Here is a 16,803-nt window from a genome sequence, read left to right as displayed (position 1 = left end):
TCCAAAGCAGCTCTTTATTTATAAGCTGGACAGAACTGAACAGCAAACAGCTCAGCCGGCCTGCTTTTATAGGCAGCCAGCTGTCAACAATGTAGCAACAACAACCCAGGGTTTCCCCCCTAAAATAACTGACGTGGACCTGAGTGAAAACTACATACACTGGTGGCCAGGGTGAGAACTTCAATACATAACAACTACATTTCTCTCTAGTTAACATAAAAGCATAATAGAAGCCCTTCTAGATCAGGCCAAAGACCCATCTACTCCAACATCGCAGTGACCAACCAGATGCTTATGGGAAGCTGGCAAGCGGGAGCATACCAGCAGGTAGGGTGCAAGCTATAGCTAGGAGCCACCAGCCATCCTAGACCATCAATGCTCCCTTAAGCGAACAGCTTTTGAGATATCATAGACGTATCTTTAGCTACTGAGTTATACAAAACCCTAGAGGAATATCTTATTTCTACTCTTTGCATGGGCATTCTAGTGTATTTAACATCCTTACACTCTAGAACCTGAACAAGTTTTCTACAAGACACTCTGCACTGTGTTACAAAATGGAAATCTGTTTCGCAACTGCAATTTACCGGAATGTGTTAGACATTTAGATTCATGTCTTCTTGAGTCACATGAGCAGTGAATTCATCTAATATTGCACAAGTTTTGGATCATTGTGTAACTATGGTTAGGAGAACATCACCAATAATTTTAATCTATACTGAATATGTATTGTCACTTTATAAAGGATAAGATATTGCAATTTTCTGTCAGGAATACAGTAGTACCTCGGGTTAAGTACTTAATTCGTTCCAGAGGTCTGCTCTTAACCTGAAACTGTTCTTAACCTGAAGCACCACTTTAGCTAATGGGGCCTCCCGCTGCCGCTGCGCCGCCGGAGCCCGACTTCTGTTCCTATCCTGAAGCAAAGTTCTTAACCTGAAGCACTATTTCTGGGTTAGCGGAGTCTGTAACCTGAAGTGTATGTAACCTGAAGCGTATGTAACCTGAGGCGTATGTAACCCAAGGTACCACTCTACCTATGTTCATATAGTACAATTCAACATTTATTTATTTTTAAAAATCAAAATGTTGCCTTTAAAACATAGCATACGAAGTTGGGGTTTATTATTTATTTCCCTTTCAAAATGCTTCCATTTTGTGGGAGATGGGATAGGTAGCAGGCAGTAATAAACCCTGTGGCATTTTCAACACCTTGATAGTGAGCCCAATATAGATGCACAGCCTTGCTAAAATTATTATTTTTTTCTAAGCTCATACATTATTAAGTGCACTTGCAGTAAGAGCCAAAAGCTGGAGCCTTGAGCACTTTTTCTAGAATGCTGTTCATCAGCTCAACCCTATGAAATAAGTTTCGATGACTACAGATACTGGGCACAGAAGGATGTACTAAACAGAGCAAGGATAGCTTTCAGATCTTCAACGCTGGTACACTCACATTGTTCTGAAAATGCCCCCACACCATGTTCACCTATCCTTGTGAATTAGCATCGGACCACGGTTAATTTTCAGACACGGGTCATGCACATGACCAATCACTGCTACTTCCTAATGTAGTGCCTTAATCCTGCAGTTCTTAGGCATCAGAACAAAGCCATGCGGCGGTTTTGCCAGAAAACCACATTCAGGGAAATCTCCGTAGCACTGGACGCAGGATACGGGCGGGGAGGCTGGGATACAATGAGAAAATAGCCGGGCTGCTTGCCAGAAACGGGCATAACTGCCTCTCCCTCCCAGTTTCTGTTACTGGAGGAAACGCGGTGATGGGGAAGGGGAAGAAAGGCATCCAGGCTGCCCCAATTGACCCGGTGCGCCATTTGCGCAACCTGCCACCCGAGGTTGTTTTCTACGCTAACTCGAGACTGTGCCCGTCTTTGTGAATGTGGTGCTGCACTGCGGCGCTGCTTCGCGTCAACCAACCGTACCTCGTCCGCCTCCTCAGCTCTGTGCCCGCCCCTTTCTCTCCTTGTGATTGGCTGCCTTGGTAGAGTCTCCCTCGGCGATTGGTAGCCGGCATGCTAAGGAGGGTTTGGCTGCGCGCTGTGTAATAAAGTTAGTGGGGCTGTCTCAGTACCCGCTAGAAGCGGCGGTGAGTTGGTCCGATCTCTATGGAGGTGACGGAGGGAAGCGCTCGGTGGCTGCTGTGGTGACTCGGAGGCCCGTCCTGCCATTTACGCTCTCCCCCCCTCCCTACCCCAGCCCCGATCCCCGGCTCCCTCTCCCCCTCCCTTCTCTCGCCTCTCCCCAGCCCTCGCCGCCGCCGGTCCTGGGGACGCTGACGAGACTCTAGGGAAGGTGAGGGGATCTCTGTTGTCGGTTAAGGTGATGGGTTGCGGGCGGGCGGCGGCGGAGCCCTCTCTGCTGGTACCTAGGAGCGCTCCGGCGCCGGTATTGCGGGTGGGGAAACGAGGAACGCTGCCGGGACCAGGCTGCCGACACGCAAAATGGCCGCTGCCTAAAACGGCCGCCATCTTGTCCTCGCTGCTGCACGTTCGCTCTGAGGCGCAAAATGGCGGCCGCCGCCGGGATCCCGGTTCCCTCAGCCGGCGTCTGGGAAGGCCTTGCCTTTGTCTGAGAGCAGCCGGCGTCGCATGATGAAGGTGCGACGCAGATGTGCTGCGGTGTCTCTTCCTAACCTAGTCATGCGCTGCAGAAGGGCAAGAGGGAGAGTAGTACCTCTGGTGGTTCATTTTCGGAGACCCCCCCCCTCCTGTTCTGTGGGACTGGGAGAAACGCCGCCGCCAGCCCCACCCGGCGGCCCCCTCATCTTAATACGTGTCTCCATCTCCTGCTGCCCGGGAAAAGCCCCGTCCCCCGCCCTTTTGGGCTCAGTCAGCGCGGCGGCTGGCCGCCGGTCGGGTTATGTCTGGCCGCCGAGAACAAAGAGCGGGCCTAGTCTCCGGATGGGCGCCGAGCCTGCAAACGGGCGGTGCCCTGCGGCCCGCGGGGAGGGAAAGGCCGGGGGTGGGTTGGGGAGGACGGGGGTTGGGGCGGGCTCGTGCCTGTTGGGGGATCGAGTGGGTGGGCCGCTTCCGCAGCCTTTTGTTTGGCAGTAGCCATGCCGTCTGGTCTCGCCTCCCTCGCACGCGGTTTTAAGGCTAGGCCGCTGCCTTGGGAGGATGGGAGCCACGTGTGGCGCTGATGTGGCGCTACATGAATGAAGGCTCCGATCTCGGCTTTACTCGGGAGTAAGCCTCCTGGAAGCCAGATGGGGCTATGCAGGGCGGAGAGCCTAATGCTAGGTGTAGCAAAGGAGCTCCGTTTGAGAGTGTCTACAATGGTTTCCATTCTCTTGGGGGGGGGGGAGAGGTTTTATGACCTGTTGTCTGTTAGTTTCTCCTCTTTTAAGTTTAAACCGTTCATATTAAACATATCCTCTGTAGACAGACTTGATGCTTGGTTCTCATAAGGCTACAATACAGGGTATTAAAAATTAAAATACAATATGTAGTTTTTGTGTGTCACTTATCGAGATTCCTGGATTTTGAAGAGATTTATAATGCAGACTTTGTTTTGAATTAATGTTGTGTGCAAAATATAGATGGGCAGGCAGTAACATTCTAGGAAATTAATCAGAGTAGATGAGAGATCTAAGTTATTGACAATACAGTATATTGATTTATATTGCAGTCTTAGACATGTCTGTTCAGAAGTAAGCCCTGTTGAATTCAATGTGACTTACTCCCAGGTAAGTGGAGTTAGGATTGCAGCTTTGGGCTTTAACTCTTAATCGTTTTTGTTTTGCTAGTGAGACTTTGGTAATCAGAAACTTACAATGTAAACTTTGATTGTCTCCTAGGTTTTGTTTTTCCCTATCCTGTCAATTTATTATTCTTTTGAAGATTCTTCATTGTCAAGCCGCCAAAGTGGAGAGTGCGATTGCAGAAGGGGGTGCTTCTCGTTTCAGGTATGTAAAACTAGATTTTATGGTGAAGTAGATGGAAAAGCAAAGCAGCTTAATTGTTAATGCCTTCTGTTATTTAACAACCTTGATCTGCAGTTGGAAGCAAACAGTGCAGTCAAACGTACATGGCAAGTAGTGGTATTACACTAGTGCAACTGAACCATTCAGGGCCTTATACAAGGGAGTCTGTAGGGCATGGGGAATAGCAGCCAGCTTGTTTGTCAACAGGGTTACTCCTTTCCTCCCCTGTTAATAGTGTAATCAAGATAGGCAAGACCTGTAGCCCACAACTCACATGGATATAACTGTCAGAAAACCATACAAAGGGGCACAAGAAAATAGTACTGTGCCCAAGCCACTGAGCAAGATGTTTCTTCCCCTACACTAGTCCCACTGCTGAAAAACTCCTTGGGTTGGTTGGATTCTGAAATACTAATCTAATTCAAGTTGCTTTTGTTGCAAAACAACTCATAACTAACTGTCAAACGTTGGGGACTTTGTTTCTAATAGTGCTTCTTCGGGCGGAGGAGGAGGTAGGGGTGCACCTCAGCACTATCCCAAGACTGCCGGCAACAGGTATGTCAGCTTAGTATTTTGAATATTACCTTGGCTGTGGTTTCATGAAATGAATGAGAAACTACATTTGGGGATATTGAAGAAAAGTTGAAACATAAGGTTTAGTTTGCAAAGCTGTTAATTTCTCAGTCTGGTTGAGTGGTAAATTGGAAAGAAAACGAATCAGTGTAGCAATCACCAGAAAAACTTAAACCAGGAATTATTCAAATGATACTTCCGTTCCACATCTGTTGATATGTTACTTGTGAGATCCATGCTGCTGAAGAAGGTGGAGTAAAAAAGAAGGAAAAGGGAGTGGTAGAAATGTCATCCAGTCTTGAAAGCTGGTCTTGGTGGATTGTAGTTTTAAGTTGAACTTAAGTGTCCTGAATTAACACGGGAACATATGAGTTCTAACCTTTGATTCTTTTGTTTACAAAATAAAGCGAGTTCCTGGGGAAAACCCCAGGGCAAAACGCTCAGAAATGGATTCCTTCACGAAGCACTAGACGAGATGACGACTCCGCAAATGACAAAGAAAGACACGATGCAATCTTCAGGAAAGTAAGAGGGTAAGTTCTGAGAAAAAGGAACTGTGAGTAGAAGCCTATGGCCAAGAATCGGCTGATAGCTACAGATCAATATGTGAAATGCACTTCCCGATGTGCTGCTTTTTTTGGCCATTTGTTTTAAACCATATTTGGTTAGATCACAATCCTGCAGCAATTACTGGCAGTATTCCCTGTTGGACACTTGGATCAGGCATGCCCAAGTTATGACCCACCAAGGTGAATGCAGCCGATCTTGAGTGACCTCCTAGGATGCTTGACAATCTTCTTGACACTCAGTTTCAGGCAGAAAGCAACACTAGAAAGCTTTTACTGAGCTGCTGCTGGTTTAGGGTCAGGTTGGTGGGTAAAAACAGCATGTGTTGGCATGGTGTAGGCCCTAGATCTAAAATTGTTGTGCCTTCAGGCATCCTAGCCCATAGTTCTGAAAGCTGCACACCTTGAGGTTGCCCATACTGTGCCAGACTTAATCTTCCAGTTTTGCCCCAGTCCCACATTCTCCTTGGCACTTGCATTTAGTAGTTTCATGTCTCTGCCACCCATGGTTTATTTAGATTATTGCTTCTTCTGCATGACCTTTGTGCGGTCTATTAAATGCATTCTGTACCTGCGCCGAGACCCATCTAAAAAAATTAAAGCTAGCCTAGAGTTTTGACAGGTACCCCACCTGTCAGGCACACAAAGCAAGGGATGTGCCTCCTATCTTACCGTTCAGAGAACTGCCATCACCTACTTCTGACTACCCATGGTGGGATTCACCTAACCAGGCCTGTCAGTGAAGGCCTTTTGCAAACACTTGTGCTTTTGCAATGGGGTTTTCTCATTTCTCATTTGTCTGCATGCCCACTGGGCTCTGAAAATTGAGACATGGGTTGGAACAAACTCTAGAACAGTGCACAGGAGGGAGAGGGGGATTGTGAGCATGTGGCATTGAATTCCAGCCCCTATCTTTTGATCTAATTCTTTTCCTCCTGCCCTTAGCATATTTCCTGGCTTTAAATGTTGTGAAGGTTTGCCCAAGTCGTCTCTTGCTTGTTTCAAGCTATATTCATCTGTCCTTACTATAGTTTTGGTTTTCTTATCTGCTATACTCCCTTGCTTCAGTATCTTTGTAACTTAGTTTTCTTATATCCTTCGCTGTCCTCAGCCTGTCCTACCATGGGGTAGGACCAGCAATACTCATGTTCCTTCACAGAAGTTGAACTGTAATCTACTTAGTTTTCCTGCAAAAATTGCATTGGAACACAAACTGTTAGGAAAAGCTAGTACTGGCTATGGATTCCTAAACATTTTTTAAAGCCACCTATAATAGACAGAAGGGACGTGGGTGGTGCCGTGGGTTAAACCACAGAGCCTAGGACTTGCCGATCAAAAGGTCGGTGGTTCAAATCCCCGCAACAGGGTGAGCTCCCATTGTTCGGTCCCAGCTCCTGCCAACCTAGCAGTTTGAAAGCACGTCAAAATGCAAGTAGATAAATAGGTAAACCCCGGGAAGGTAAACGCCGTTTCCGTGCGCTGCTCTGGTTCGCCAAAAGCGGCTTAGTCATGCTGGCCACATGACCCGGAAGCTGTACGCCGGCTCCCTCGGCCAATAAAGCGAGATGAGCGCTGCAACCCCAGAGTCGGTCACGACTGGACCTAATGGTCAGGGGTCCCTTTACCTTTATAATAGACAAAGCTATTAAAAAAGGGATTCTTCAGAGATGCTTATACAGTTTCCTTGTTTTGTTTCCTTTCAGCATATTAAATAAGCTTACTCCTGAAAAGTTTGACAAGCTATGCCTTGAGCTCCTCAATGTGGGTGTAGAGTCTAAGCTCATCCTAAAGGGGATCATACTGCTGGTAAGTGAATATACACTTATTTAAAAAGTTATGATTAAAAAAAGTAATTGTTTTACCATATAATGCAGGTGTAACGTCGGGGGGGGGGGACAAGCTTGAAAGTTACACATCTAGAACAGCTTTAGCACTGTTCCTCGCTTGATCCAGATTGGATAGAGTCCCTTATCTAATGTCCATTAAAGGGGATAGCAGGAGGACTCAAACATCACAGACCTTTTCATCCAATCCAATTATGCTTCTGTTGTGAAATAAAGTTGTTGTAAAGAGGAACTACACCCCAAATTAAATTTCTACAAACAGCAACTTTGGGTCTGGTCAGTGGTTGTCTGAGCAACCACTGTGTTTCTCTGTGCTTGCAACCTTTCTTCACTTAGCAAGTAGTGTTGCATTTTCATGAGCTGATACAATGATCCTTGTGACCACTCATAGAAGAGACTTAAGTAAACCAGATTAGTTTGTACTTTGACTTGCATAAACAGAAAATGGTTATAACCCTTTTATAACTATTTGAGATGAAATACTATTGTAAACAATTTTAGTTCTTGGGAACAAAAATTTTCAGGTTTTTATCATTGCATTATCTTACATCTTGAGGCACTGTATTGGAGCAATGAGTGTAGCTCCACAGCAATATCCCAACCTCTGCATCCAGTTCTATGACAACATTGGATGGAGGGGGAGGCAAGAGTATGGTTATCTGGTATCCCACAACTATCCTCGCCAGTTAAGAAACAACAAAATAATTTGCCTAGTATGGGGCACTGCTAAGGCAGTCTGGCAACCAGTCAAATAAAAGCCAGCTCTTTGCTTCTCTTACTCATTGTGGGATCCCAGAGTTAGGGTATCTATGGGTGTGTGCTACAGTCACATAAAAGTAAGCCTTGTGTCTCGGAATTTAGTGAATAGCCAATATGCTTGCATTGCACTGATTGCTAACATTGGAAGGGGGTAGGGAAAGGGTGGTGTTGAACCTGCAGCTGTGCACTTAGCATATCATGCACAAATGAAGCAACATGGGATTTGCTGCTGAAGAGTTATTTATACTCTGGTTCTTCCAAATAATTCAGGAAAGCCTTTTTCTCTAGATTGTAGACAAAGCCCTTGAAGAGCCAAAATATAGCTCGCTATATGCTCAACTATGTCTGCGACTGGCAGAAGATGCACCCAACTTTGATGGCCCATCAGCAGAGTGTCATCCAGGACAGAAGCAAAGCACAGTGAGTACAAACGTCTGTCAGACTAATGCCAATGTGAGAATTAGTTTTGTGTAACTACAAGGTGTTAAATTACTGTCTTTTTATTTCTAGACATTCAGACGCCTCTTAATTTCTAAACTTCAGGATGAATTTGAAAACCGCACCAGAAATGTTGATAGTAAGACTTCAAAATAATTTTAATGTAATTCCTGTTTTGCTTCATATGTTATACAAACAGAACAACATCTTTTATCTCTCTTTTTTAAAGTCTATGATAAGCATGATGCCCCCCTCCTCCCCGAGGAGGAGGAACAGAGAGCCATTGCTAAGATCAAGATGCTGGGAAACATCAAATTCATTGGAGAACTTGGCAAGCTTGATCTTATTCATGAATCTATCCTTCATAAGTGCATCAAAACAGTAAGTGGTGCTTTTTCTTCATTTAGGCAGAAAATTCTAATTATATGTGGAAGAATAACTGGCAACGTATTACATTGATATTTAGTTTAGTGAGATTTTATGTGACATGTACTGAAATGGTAACAAAAAACGAGTTAGTAGGTGCAGTTTTAATTTTTTTGCTTTTAAAAATTCAGCTTTTGGAAAAGAAGAAGAGAGTCCAACTCAAGGATATGGGAGAGGATTTGGAGTGCCTCTGTCAGATAATGAGGACAGTAGGACCTAGACTAGACCATGCAAAAGCCAAGGTAAGCATTGCCTAAATTGCGTAGGTTTGTTGCTGTCTTGTAGTTTTTATGTTTATGCTCTTAGGAAACAGTATAATGGTTTTGTGTGCTGTATTTTATTTATGGCAGCTTATTATTTTATACAGAAGTATTGCTATGTAAGTCTGGAGTAGACATTGATGAACTTGCACTGTAAAACGTTCAGTAGTAAATAACTGCTTTACAGCAGGACTGTTAACTAGGAAAAATTGAAGGCCAGAACCAAGACCTTTCCTCTGGTCTTATTTAGACTTGTACGTAGAATGTTCTGGTTCCAATCTCTCTATAAATTTTAAAGAAGCTTGCTTCTGATGATGTATGTTGTAAGCCCTTCACTTGAATACACATTGCAAATTTCTCTCAACAGTCCTTAATGGATCAGTACTTTGCCCGTATGCGCTCCTTGATGATGAGTAAGGAATTGCCGGCAAGGATTCGTTTCCTGCTGCAGGTAAGAGCATAAAATTGTTTATTTTGGCAGGTTATGTATTTTTGGCATATATCCTTGAACTTAATATTCTGTTTCTTTATTATTTAAGGATACTGTGGAGTTGAGAGAACACCGTTGGATTCCTCGCAAAGCTTTTCTTGACAATGGACCAAAGACTATCAATCAAATCCGTCAAGATGCAGTGAAAGTACGTATTTATCTAGGCAAATGCTGTATTTAGGTATGTGGCTCAACAGACATGCTGCTGTCTGGTTGAGGAACCCTGCTGAATAGGATGAGCTGTGGTATTGGGAACGGGACGGTGGGGGGGTATTACCTGAAAATCAGACGAAAACTGATTCCATGGGCAGAGCTCACGCTCTAGTTGTCCCCACTCAGCTACTGGGAACCAGCTGTGCTGTGTCACCCCATTCGGCTGGGGTTACTTGACCTTTGGGGTGGTGGGTTACCGGCCACAGTGAGGAGAGGGAGGGAGGTTTGCTTCTATGAGCCTTTATTACATGGGCTTATATCTGGATCTATCCCAGTGGGTATCTACTTATCATAGACTTGGGATCTCCTGTTTTAACTTAATTACACAATTTAACATTTTGTTTTTAAGGATCTGGGAGTTTTTATTCCTCCTCCTATGTCTCAAGGGATGAGAAGTGACTTCTTTCTGGAGGGACCGTTCATGCCACCCAGGATGAAACTTGACAGGGATCCACTTGGAGGGCTTGCTGATATGTTTGGACAAATGCCTGGTAATTCCTTCAACTTTAGGAAATAATATCTTTTCAATGCACTTTATATAGCTATGTTAAGATACTGTAGGCTGATTGTTTCTTTGTTTTTATTAAACAGGTAGCGGAATTGGTACTGGTCCAGGAGTTATTCAAGATAGATTTTCACCCACCATGGGGCGACATCGGTCAAATCAACTTTTCAATGGCCATGGGGGACACCTCATGGCCCCTGCTCAATCCCAGTTTGGAGAACTAGGCAAATCCTTTTTGAAAAATCCAGTAAGTGAACTTAGTGAAAGCAATACTACCCATCTGATTCTTGCAAATTCCTTGATAAGAAGGAAAAATAATTTAAGACGTTGCTTAATGTTAAATAAGCTTCACAGAAGGCTCTTAACAATTAATTCTTTCCTACTTAAGTAGTAGGTTCCAAGGCTTTCTGTTCCACAATTGATAAAACTAAAATTCTGCCATCATTTGTCTGAAGTAACTATTGTATCTTATGAATCAGCATTAGTGGTTGTAAAGATTGAGCTGCGAACCAAACCGTTTCCAGGTCGTGTTTCACCTCTGCCATGCTTGAGCAAGCCATTGCATCACACATATTTATACTCACTCTATCAAAATGATGTCCAAAGTAGCTTAACATACATTACTTCCTTGCTTTGAAATGAATTGTTATTATCTCGTGATAGCGAAGATAATACTGACCTTAACAGTATTGTTGTAAAGAATGCACGTGAAGTACTTTGACACTTAACACTATATAAAAAGAGCAAGTACTGGGATGTGGTGGTCTTCATCTCCCTTTCACTCTCCTTGAAAACAGGGGCAAAGCCAACTATACCATAATCAGAATCAGGGACTTCTATCCCAACAACAAGGGTCGTCCAAGGATATGCCGCCACGGTTTTCTAAGAAAGGACAGCTTAATGCAGATGAGGTATACACTTAAGTCTGAACAGACTTGGTCCTAAATGAAATGCCCGATGATTATAAAAAGACGCGTTATTATGAGGACCAATGCTGGAACTCCCTCCCTAACTTCTGCCTCTTAACTTTTTTCTCTTTTTTCTCTTTCCGCCTGCCCCTTTTCCTCTTCTTCCTTCTCCCCTCCCCAGGGAGTCTCCAGTGTCCTGTGAACAAGATTATGAGATATGAGGGCAATATGTTCATAAAGAAAGAGCAGTTGAAGTACACTGAAAATTTCAGATAATGGTTGGGGGCATAAAGGGCCATGGTAAAATGGCACCTCCCTCAAAACTAGTTCCCTACTTAGTCATGCTGTTGCTGAGGCTTATTAAATGCTTGTGGATAACGTGCAACTCTCGCTACAACACTAACAGAACTCTTGCTACAGAATTCTTAACCTCTCCTCTCTCTCCACAGATTAGCCTGAGGCCTGCTCAATCTTTCCTAATAAACAAAAACCAAGTGCCAAAGCTTCAGCCCCAGATAACTATGATTCCTCCCAGTGCACAGCCACCACGTACTCAGACACCACCTTTGGGACAGGTAAAGTTACCCATGGATGACCGCTGTGGTTAATGTTGTAGCTGGGTGGGAAGTTAGAGAATTATGACCACTTGCCTGGAGCATGTGGAATGCTGTCTCCAGGGAGGCTTGCATGGCGCCTTCATTACATATCTTTAGGCACCAAGCAAAAACATTCCTGTTCATGCAGGCATTTGACAAACAATCTATGGCCTTTTAAGCTATGGCAGGGGGAGTATCGCTTTTCTTAACTATTGTGTGTGCTGTTTAATATAACCCACCCAGATGAAGATGAAGGTATTAGAAATTTTAATAGTAACCTGGCAGCCCACTACCTTTAATGTGTCTGTGGGGATTGAGAACACAGTATCCTGAATAAGACTCTCCATAAGAGAGTTGCAGCTTATGTCTTCAGCAAGTCTGTCCTCGTATTTAAATGTTCAGAAGACCAAAAGCTTTTACAGCAGGACCCTTTTCTCCCCATGCTTGCTTGTTTGGGATTATGTTGAAGTAAACTTGGAGACTTCTCTTGTGACCCTAAATTATGGAACTCGCTTTGCCACAGAGGTGTGCATGGTTTCCATGCTGTAAATTTCCAAGCTTGTTTTAAAAACTTGAGCGGCTTCCCCCATCCCTCCTCTACCATGGGAAGCTAGATCAGTTTGTTGTTTGCAGCTGGCCAACCCCTTAGATAATAGTTATGCTCCTGTGTTGGAACGTTTCCATACTGTTTTACACCATCTTGGGTGCACCCTGCCCACCAAAGGTGACTTTTAAATGATTTTTTTGAACAGAACGTGTGTGATTAGGCCTAATGGAAAAGTGCTGGCTTTCATTGTGGAATTTTGGTCCTTTGTTGTGGATACTCTAGGAAGTTTGAGCACAACACCCTGCTAGTGGGTCCATGTCCGTTTTGAGAGTTGCGTGGCCAAATAATTCAGAGTTTGAATCCAGCAACTTAAATTGTTTCTGAGTAAATAACACTTTGTCACTTGTTTAATTTTCTAATGAGGGCTTTTTACTTTTCAAGCCACCTCAGCTTGGTCTCAAGACAAATCCACCACTTATCCAGGAGAAACCTGCAAAGACAACTAAAAAGCCACCACCTTCTAAGGAAGAGTTGCTCAAAATGACAGTAAGTTTCACTAAGTATTCTTGTGCAGGAAGCTTCCAGCTTCCTATGGCTGTTAAGGAGTGGGCTTTTTGTTCTGTTTTATGATTTATTTGTGTTTTTAACTGTGTTATAAATCACTTTGAGATCTTTGGGTAACAAGTATAGTAAATAATGCTATCATTATTAAGAGCAAGCATTTTTCTCTTTCAGGAAACTGTTGTAACCGAATATCTGAACAATGGAAATGCCAACGATGCAGTCAATGGTGTGAGAGAAATGAGGGCGCCAAAACACTTTATCCCTGAGATGCTAAGCAAAGTAATACTTCAATCATTGGATCGATCAGATGAAGATAAAGAAAAAGCAAGTGCTCTGATCAATTTACTTAAGCAGGAAGGGATAGCCACTAGTGACAACTTCATGCAGGTACTATATTTGTAATAATTTTGAGCTCTCTTGTAGTCTCTATATATATTGTGTTTTTTAATCATTTGATTAAGCATCTTTTCCCCATTCATATAGGTGATCTGTGTCTTAAAACTGAGTGGGACCTCTTATTTCAGTGAAGGAGGATCCATGGATAGGTTGTTCTGTCCACTGCTCACTTTACTGGGCAGGCTGATGCAGATTATGATACGTCCCCCTTGATAGCGGGATGGACAGCCCATCTCCTTGAGTACTTCCAGTCCAGATCTGCTGCTCTGTGCTCTCTCTAGGATATTCTGTTGTGGACTGCGTAATGGGCAGAGCCATAAACAAAAGTCCTTCCAGTTCCAAAAAAAGGTGACATAAAAAGATTGGATCAGGAACAACCCTGTAACCTCAGGTCCTGGGGGAAAGTGCAGCCCTGTAGGCCTCAGCCTGGCCTTTGGGGCTCTTCTCCAGAAATACCACCTTCCCAAGTGGCCCTATTCTATACCTGGCTGAATTGTGTCCTTAAATTATCATAATAGTTCTAGATTGGCTCAATGGAGGTGTACAGAAACCTGAGTTTTGTGTAGCTATACAAAAATTACATCCATAGCCCTGCCCGTGGTTTTTTTTTTTCTCCCCCTCCCCTTTTGGCAAAATGGCATTTGGCTCCCAATGTGAATAAAGGCCCCCCCCCCCCCCGGTTTTAAATGGCTTGGAAACTAGTAGGAACTTGGAGATGGAAGCATGTAGCAGGCTCTGGATGCCCACTTGAATATTTGAGATCTCTAGACTTGTTCTTTGTTTACATTGTTTGGCTGCCCTAACGTGTGGACATGTAATAAAAAGATAATGAATGCAAACAATTTTTTCTTTTTTTTTTCTTTCAGGCATTCCTAAATGTATTGGACCAGTGTCCTAAACTGGAGGTAGACATCCCTCTGGTAAAATCCTATCTAGCACAGTTTGCAGCCCGTGCCATAATCTCAGAACTAGTGAGCATCTCAGAACTAGCTCAACCATTGGAAAGTGGCACCCATTTCCCCCTCTTCTTGCTTTGCCTTCAGCAGTTAGCTAAGCTACAGGACCGTGAATGGCTAACAGAACTCTTCCAACAGAGCAAAGTCAATATGCAGAAGATGCTGCCTGGTAAGGGAACAAAATGTTGTTTCATTTATTTTTATTTTTTGAAGACTGTAACTGGGCCTAATACATAAAAAGTTGGAAAATAACACATTAAAGACTTAACTCTTCAAATTGTGAACAAAAGCAGGGATGGCCACAACATTGGGTTAGGTGACAAGCCTGAATGTTAATTTGGATTTTTTTTTTAATAATTTGTTACAGAGATTGACCAGAATAAGGATCGTATGCTGGAGATCTTGGAAGGGAAAGGACTTAGCTTCTTGTTTCCACTTCTAAAACTGGAAAAGGAGCTCTTAAAGCAAATAAAGTTGGATCCATCCCCTCAAGCGATCTATAAATGGATTAAAGACAACATTTCACCGAAACTTCATGTAGATAAGGGATTTGTTAATATTTTGATGACCAGGTAAGATGTACATCTTAAAGCAGTTCTGTACCATGAATGTCCTTGCTTTAAGTAGGTGTGCTTTATAATATGTGGGGTTAATATTGGGGTTCACAAATCTCTTAAATTCATAATTTATATCAAGGAGTCCTTGTTAGTCTTTCGAGATATAGTACATGTCTTCTTGTAGGGACAGTGGTTGTCTATAAACAGAGGAGTCAAATGTATGCTATTGTTTCAGTTTCTTGCAGTATATTTCTAGTGAAGTAAACCCACCTAATGATGAACCAGATTCTTCATCTGCTCCTTCTAAAGAGCAGTTGGAGCAAGAAAAACAGCTGCTTCTTTCCTTTAAGCCGGTAATGCAGAAGTTCCTTCATGACCATGTTGATCTACAAGTGAGTGCCCTGTATGCGCTCCAAGTGCACTGCTACAACAACAATTTTCCAAAAGGTATGAATTCAATCTTCTGTTTCTCCATGCAGGAGAAAGCCCTTGAGCCTCATCTTGTTATGTGAGGGTTTGGGGAGAATTCTAGCAAACATATGCACTGCAATCTGCACTATTGGTGTTTAACAAAACCAGAGAAAAATTGTTGTGCTTGGTTTGTTTTTAGGCATGTTATTGCGCTTCTTTGTTCATTTCTATGATATGGAAATCATTGAAGAAGAAGCTTTTCTGGCATGGAAAGAAGACATTACTCAAGAGTTTCCAGGGAAGGGCAAAGCTTTGTTCCAGGTAAACCATCTCTTTGTAATCTCTTAATTTGCTGCTACAATAAGTTCTATAGTTGGAATTTATTTGAAGTATTTGAACCCTGTAAAGCTGGCAAACGAGGGCATTGGAATCTGCCTTGCCAGCAAATTCAAAATTTTGATTTATATAAAGCTAAAAGGGTAAAATGATTAAATTTACTTTTCTTTGATTTGTAGTATGTGGTGATTTAATAACATGCAGGGCCAGTCTCCATGAATATGTGATAAACCATTTGTCATTCTTGACTGTTAATGTTATAATGGCTTAATTACAGGTAAACCAGTGGCTGACCTGGCTGGAAACTGCAGAGGAAGAAGAATCTGAGGAAGAAGCTGACTAAACCAGCCAAAGCCTTAAATTGTGCAAACATACTGTTGCTATGATGTAACTGCATTTGACCTAACCACTGCGAAAACTCATTCCGCTGTAATGTTTTCACAATATTTAAAGCAGCAGTAGGTCAATAGGACTTGCTTCTGCATAAGGGTTTTTGTAGTACGTCTTAATCATAGTCTACCATAAAAATATTTTAGAGTATATTTAATGTTTAGATAACAGTGTATTAGCAGCATGCAATAATTACATCATAAGTTCAGAAGCAGTCTGTGTAAGGATCTTCTTTGATGCCAGTTACCATAGGCTGTTCGTTAGAAATCTGAATAGCAACACTGAATACTGTAGAAATGCACTTTGCTCAGTGTAATACTTGAGTTGTTGCAATATTTGATTATCCATTTGGTTGTTACAGAGAATCCTTAACTGTAATCGATGGTGGTTGCCGTAATAGTATATTGCCTGTATTTCTACCTCTAGTAATGGGCTTTATGTGCTAGATTTTAATATCTTTGAGCCTGGGCAAGTGCACAAGTCTTTTTAAAAAGAAACATGGTTTACTTGCACAAAATTGATCATTTTGAAGAGGTGGATAAATGCCCTTGGAAGTGGTCTTTGTGGGTGTGAAATAAAATGGTGAGAAACTGAATTGGTCCCTATTATAGTATTGAAATTAAGTCTACTTAATTTATCAAGACATGTTCATGCCCTGATTTTATATACTTGTATCTATCAATAAACATTGTGATACTTGAATATCTGTTGAAATGGCTGCTCTTTAAAATTTGTTTGACAAAGAAAATAGATATTGAAGCTGGAATTACTTGACAGGCTTTCTGAGTGGTCCCCATCTTTGTGTAATCTGAATGAAGACAAACATGCTTTGGGGGGTGCACTAGCATGCCATAATGCATGCTTTAGAATAATCTATAGGGGTGGAGTGCAAGTGGCATGTATTAAGCTCTTGATGAGTCTAGCAGCTTCTAGAACATTGGCCAAAAATTAGTTTGAGGGACCGGCAGGGATTAAGCATGCAGGTATATCCTTAGAATTCCCCGATCATTCCCTCATGATACCACAGGTTGTAGCAACAGCCACTACCTTAAAAAGCTTACTTTAAAAAAGCATTTGATTTATCCTGCATGTGATTTATCCTGCATGTAACTCCCAATATATTAG

General features: G+C 42.8%; 2 protein-coding genes across 17 annotated transcripts in view; one reads left to right on the top strand and one right to left on the bottom strand.

Annotated features, from left to right (window-relative positions):
• LOC310670078 (uncharacterized protein) overlaps nt 1–2,489 on the bottom strand; it is a gene marked incomplete at its 5' end in the record, with an annotated part of 234,151 nt that extends 231,662 nt beyond the window's left edge. For all 10 annotated transcript variants that reach the window (XR_014507511.1, XR_014507512.1, XR_014507513.1 and 7 more), the window contains one exon: nt 2,387–2,489. Coding sequence is in view for 4 of the 10 variants with exons in the window: in XM_083424605.1 (XP_083280731.1) it covers nt 2,387–2,489 (103 nt within the window). The remainder of the gene's footprint in view (nt 1–2,386) is intronic.
• EIF4G2 (eukaryotic translation initiation factor 4 gamma 2) overlaps nt 1–16,380 on the top strand; it is a 44,578-nt gene extending 28,198 nt beyond the window's left edge. Inside the window, exons 1-22 of one of the 7 annotated variants that reach the window (XM_083418909.1) lie at nt 2,005–2,313; nt 3,818–3,925; nt 4,433–4,498; nt 4,924–5,049; nt 6,786–6,888; nt 7,974–8,105; nt 8,196–8,262; nt 8,353–8,504; nt 8,681–8,791; nt 9,177–9,260; nt 9,349–9,447; nt 9,862–10,003; nt 10,104–10,264; nt 10,815–10,928; nt 11,375–11,500; nt 12,510–12,614; nt 12,804–13,019; nt 13,895–14,153; nt 14,352–14,556; nt 14,777–14,988; nt 15,152–15,273; nt 15,566–16,380. In XM_083418909.1, the coding sequence (XP_083275035.1) occupies nt 8,421–8,504; nt 8,681–8,791; nt 9,177–9,260; nt 9,349–9,447; nt 9,862–10,003; nt 10,104–10,264; nt 10,815–10,928; nt 11,375–11,500; nt 12,510–12,614; nt 12,804–13,019; nt 13,895–14,153; nt 14,352–14,556; nt 14,777–14,988; nt 15,152–15,273; nt 15,566–15,631 (2,106 nt within the window). In that variant the 5' untranslated portion in view covers nt 2,005–2,313; nt 3,818–3,925; nt 4,433–4,498; ... (3 more) ...; nt 8,196–8,262; nt 8,353–8,420 and the 3' untranslated portion in view covers nt 15,632–16,380. Of the gene's footprint in view, nt 1–2,004; nt 2,314–2,505; nt 2,619–3,817; nt 3,926–4,432; nt 4,499–4,923; nt 5,050–6,785; nt 6,889–7,973; nt 8,106–8,195; nt 8,263–8,352; nt 8,505–8,680; nt 8,792–9,176; nt 9,261–9,348; nt 9,448–9,861; nt 10,004–10,103; nt 10,265–10,814; nt 10,929–11,374; nt 11,501–12,509; nt 12,615–12,803; nt 13,020–13,894; nt 14,154–14,351; nt 14,557–14,776; nt 14,989–15,151; nt 15,274–15,565 lie in introns of those variants that run through there. The other 6 variants (XM_083418911.1, XM_083418910.1, XM_083418912.1 and 3 more) reach the window with 6 other exon arrangements.
• Nucleotides 16,381–16,803: the final 423 nt, after the last annotated feature.

Source organism: Podarcis tiliguerta, assembly GCF_965153285.1.
Source record: "Podarcis tiliguerta genome assembly, chromosome: 1".
Classification (NCBI taxonomy): domain Eukaryota; kingdom Metazoa; phylum Chordata; class Lepidosauria; order Squamata; family Lacertidae; genus Podarcis; species Podarcis tiliguerta.
Note: the sequence above shows the minus strand (reverse complement) of the source record. Positions and strands in the feature narration are given on the sequence as shown.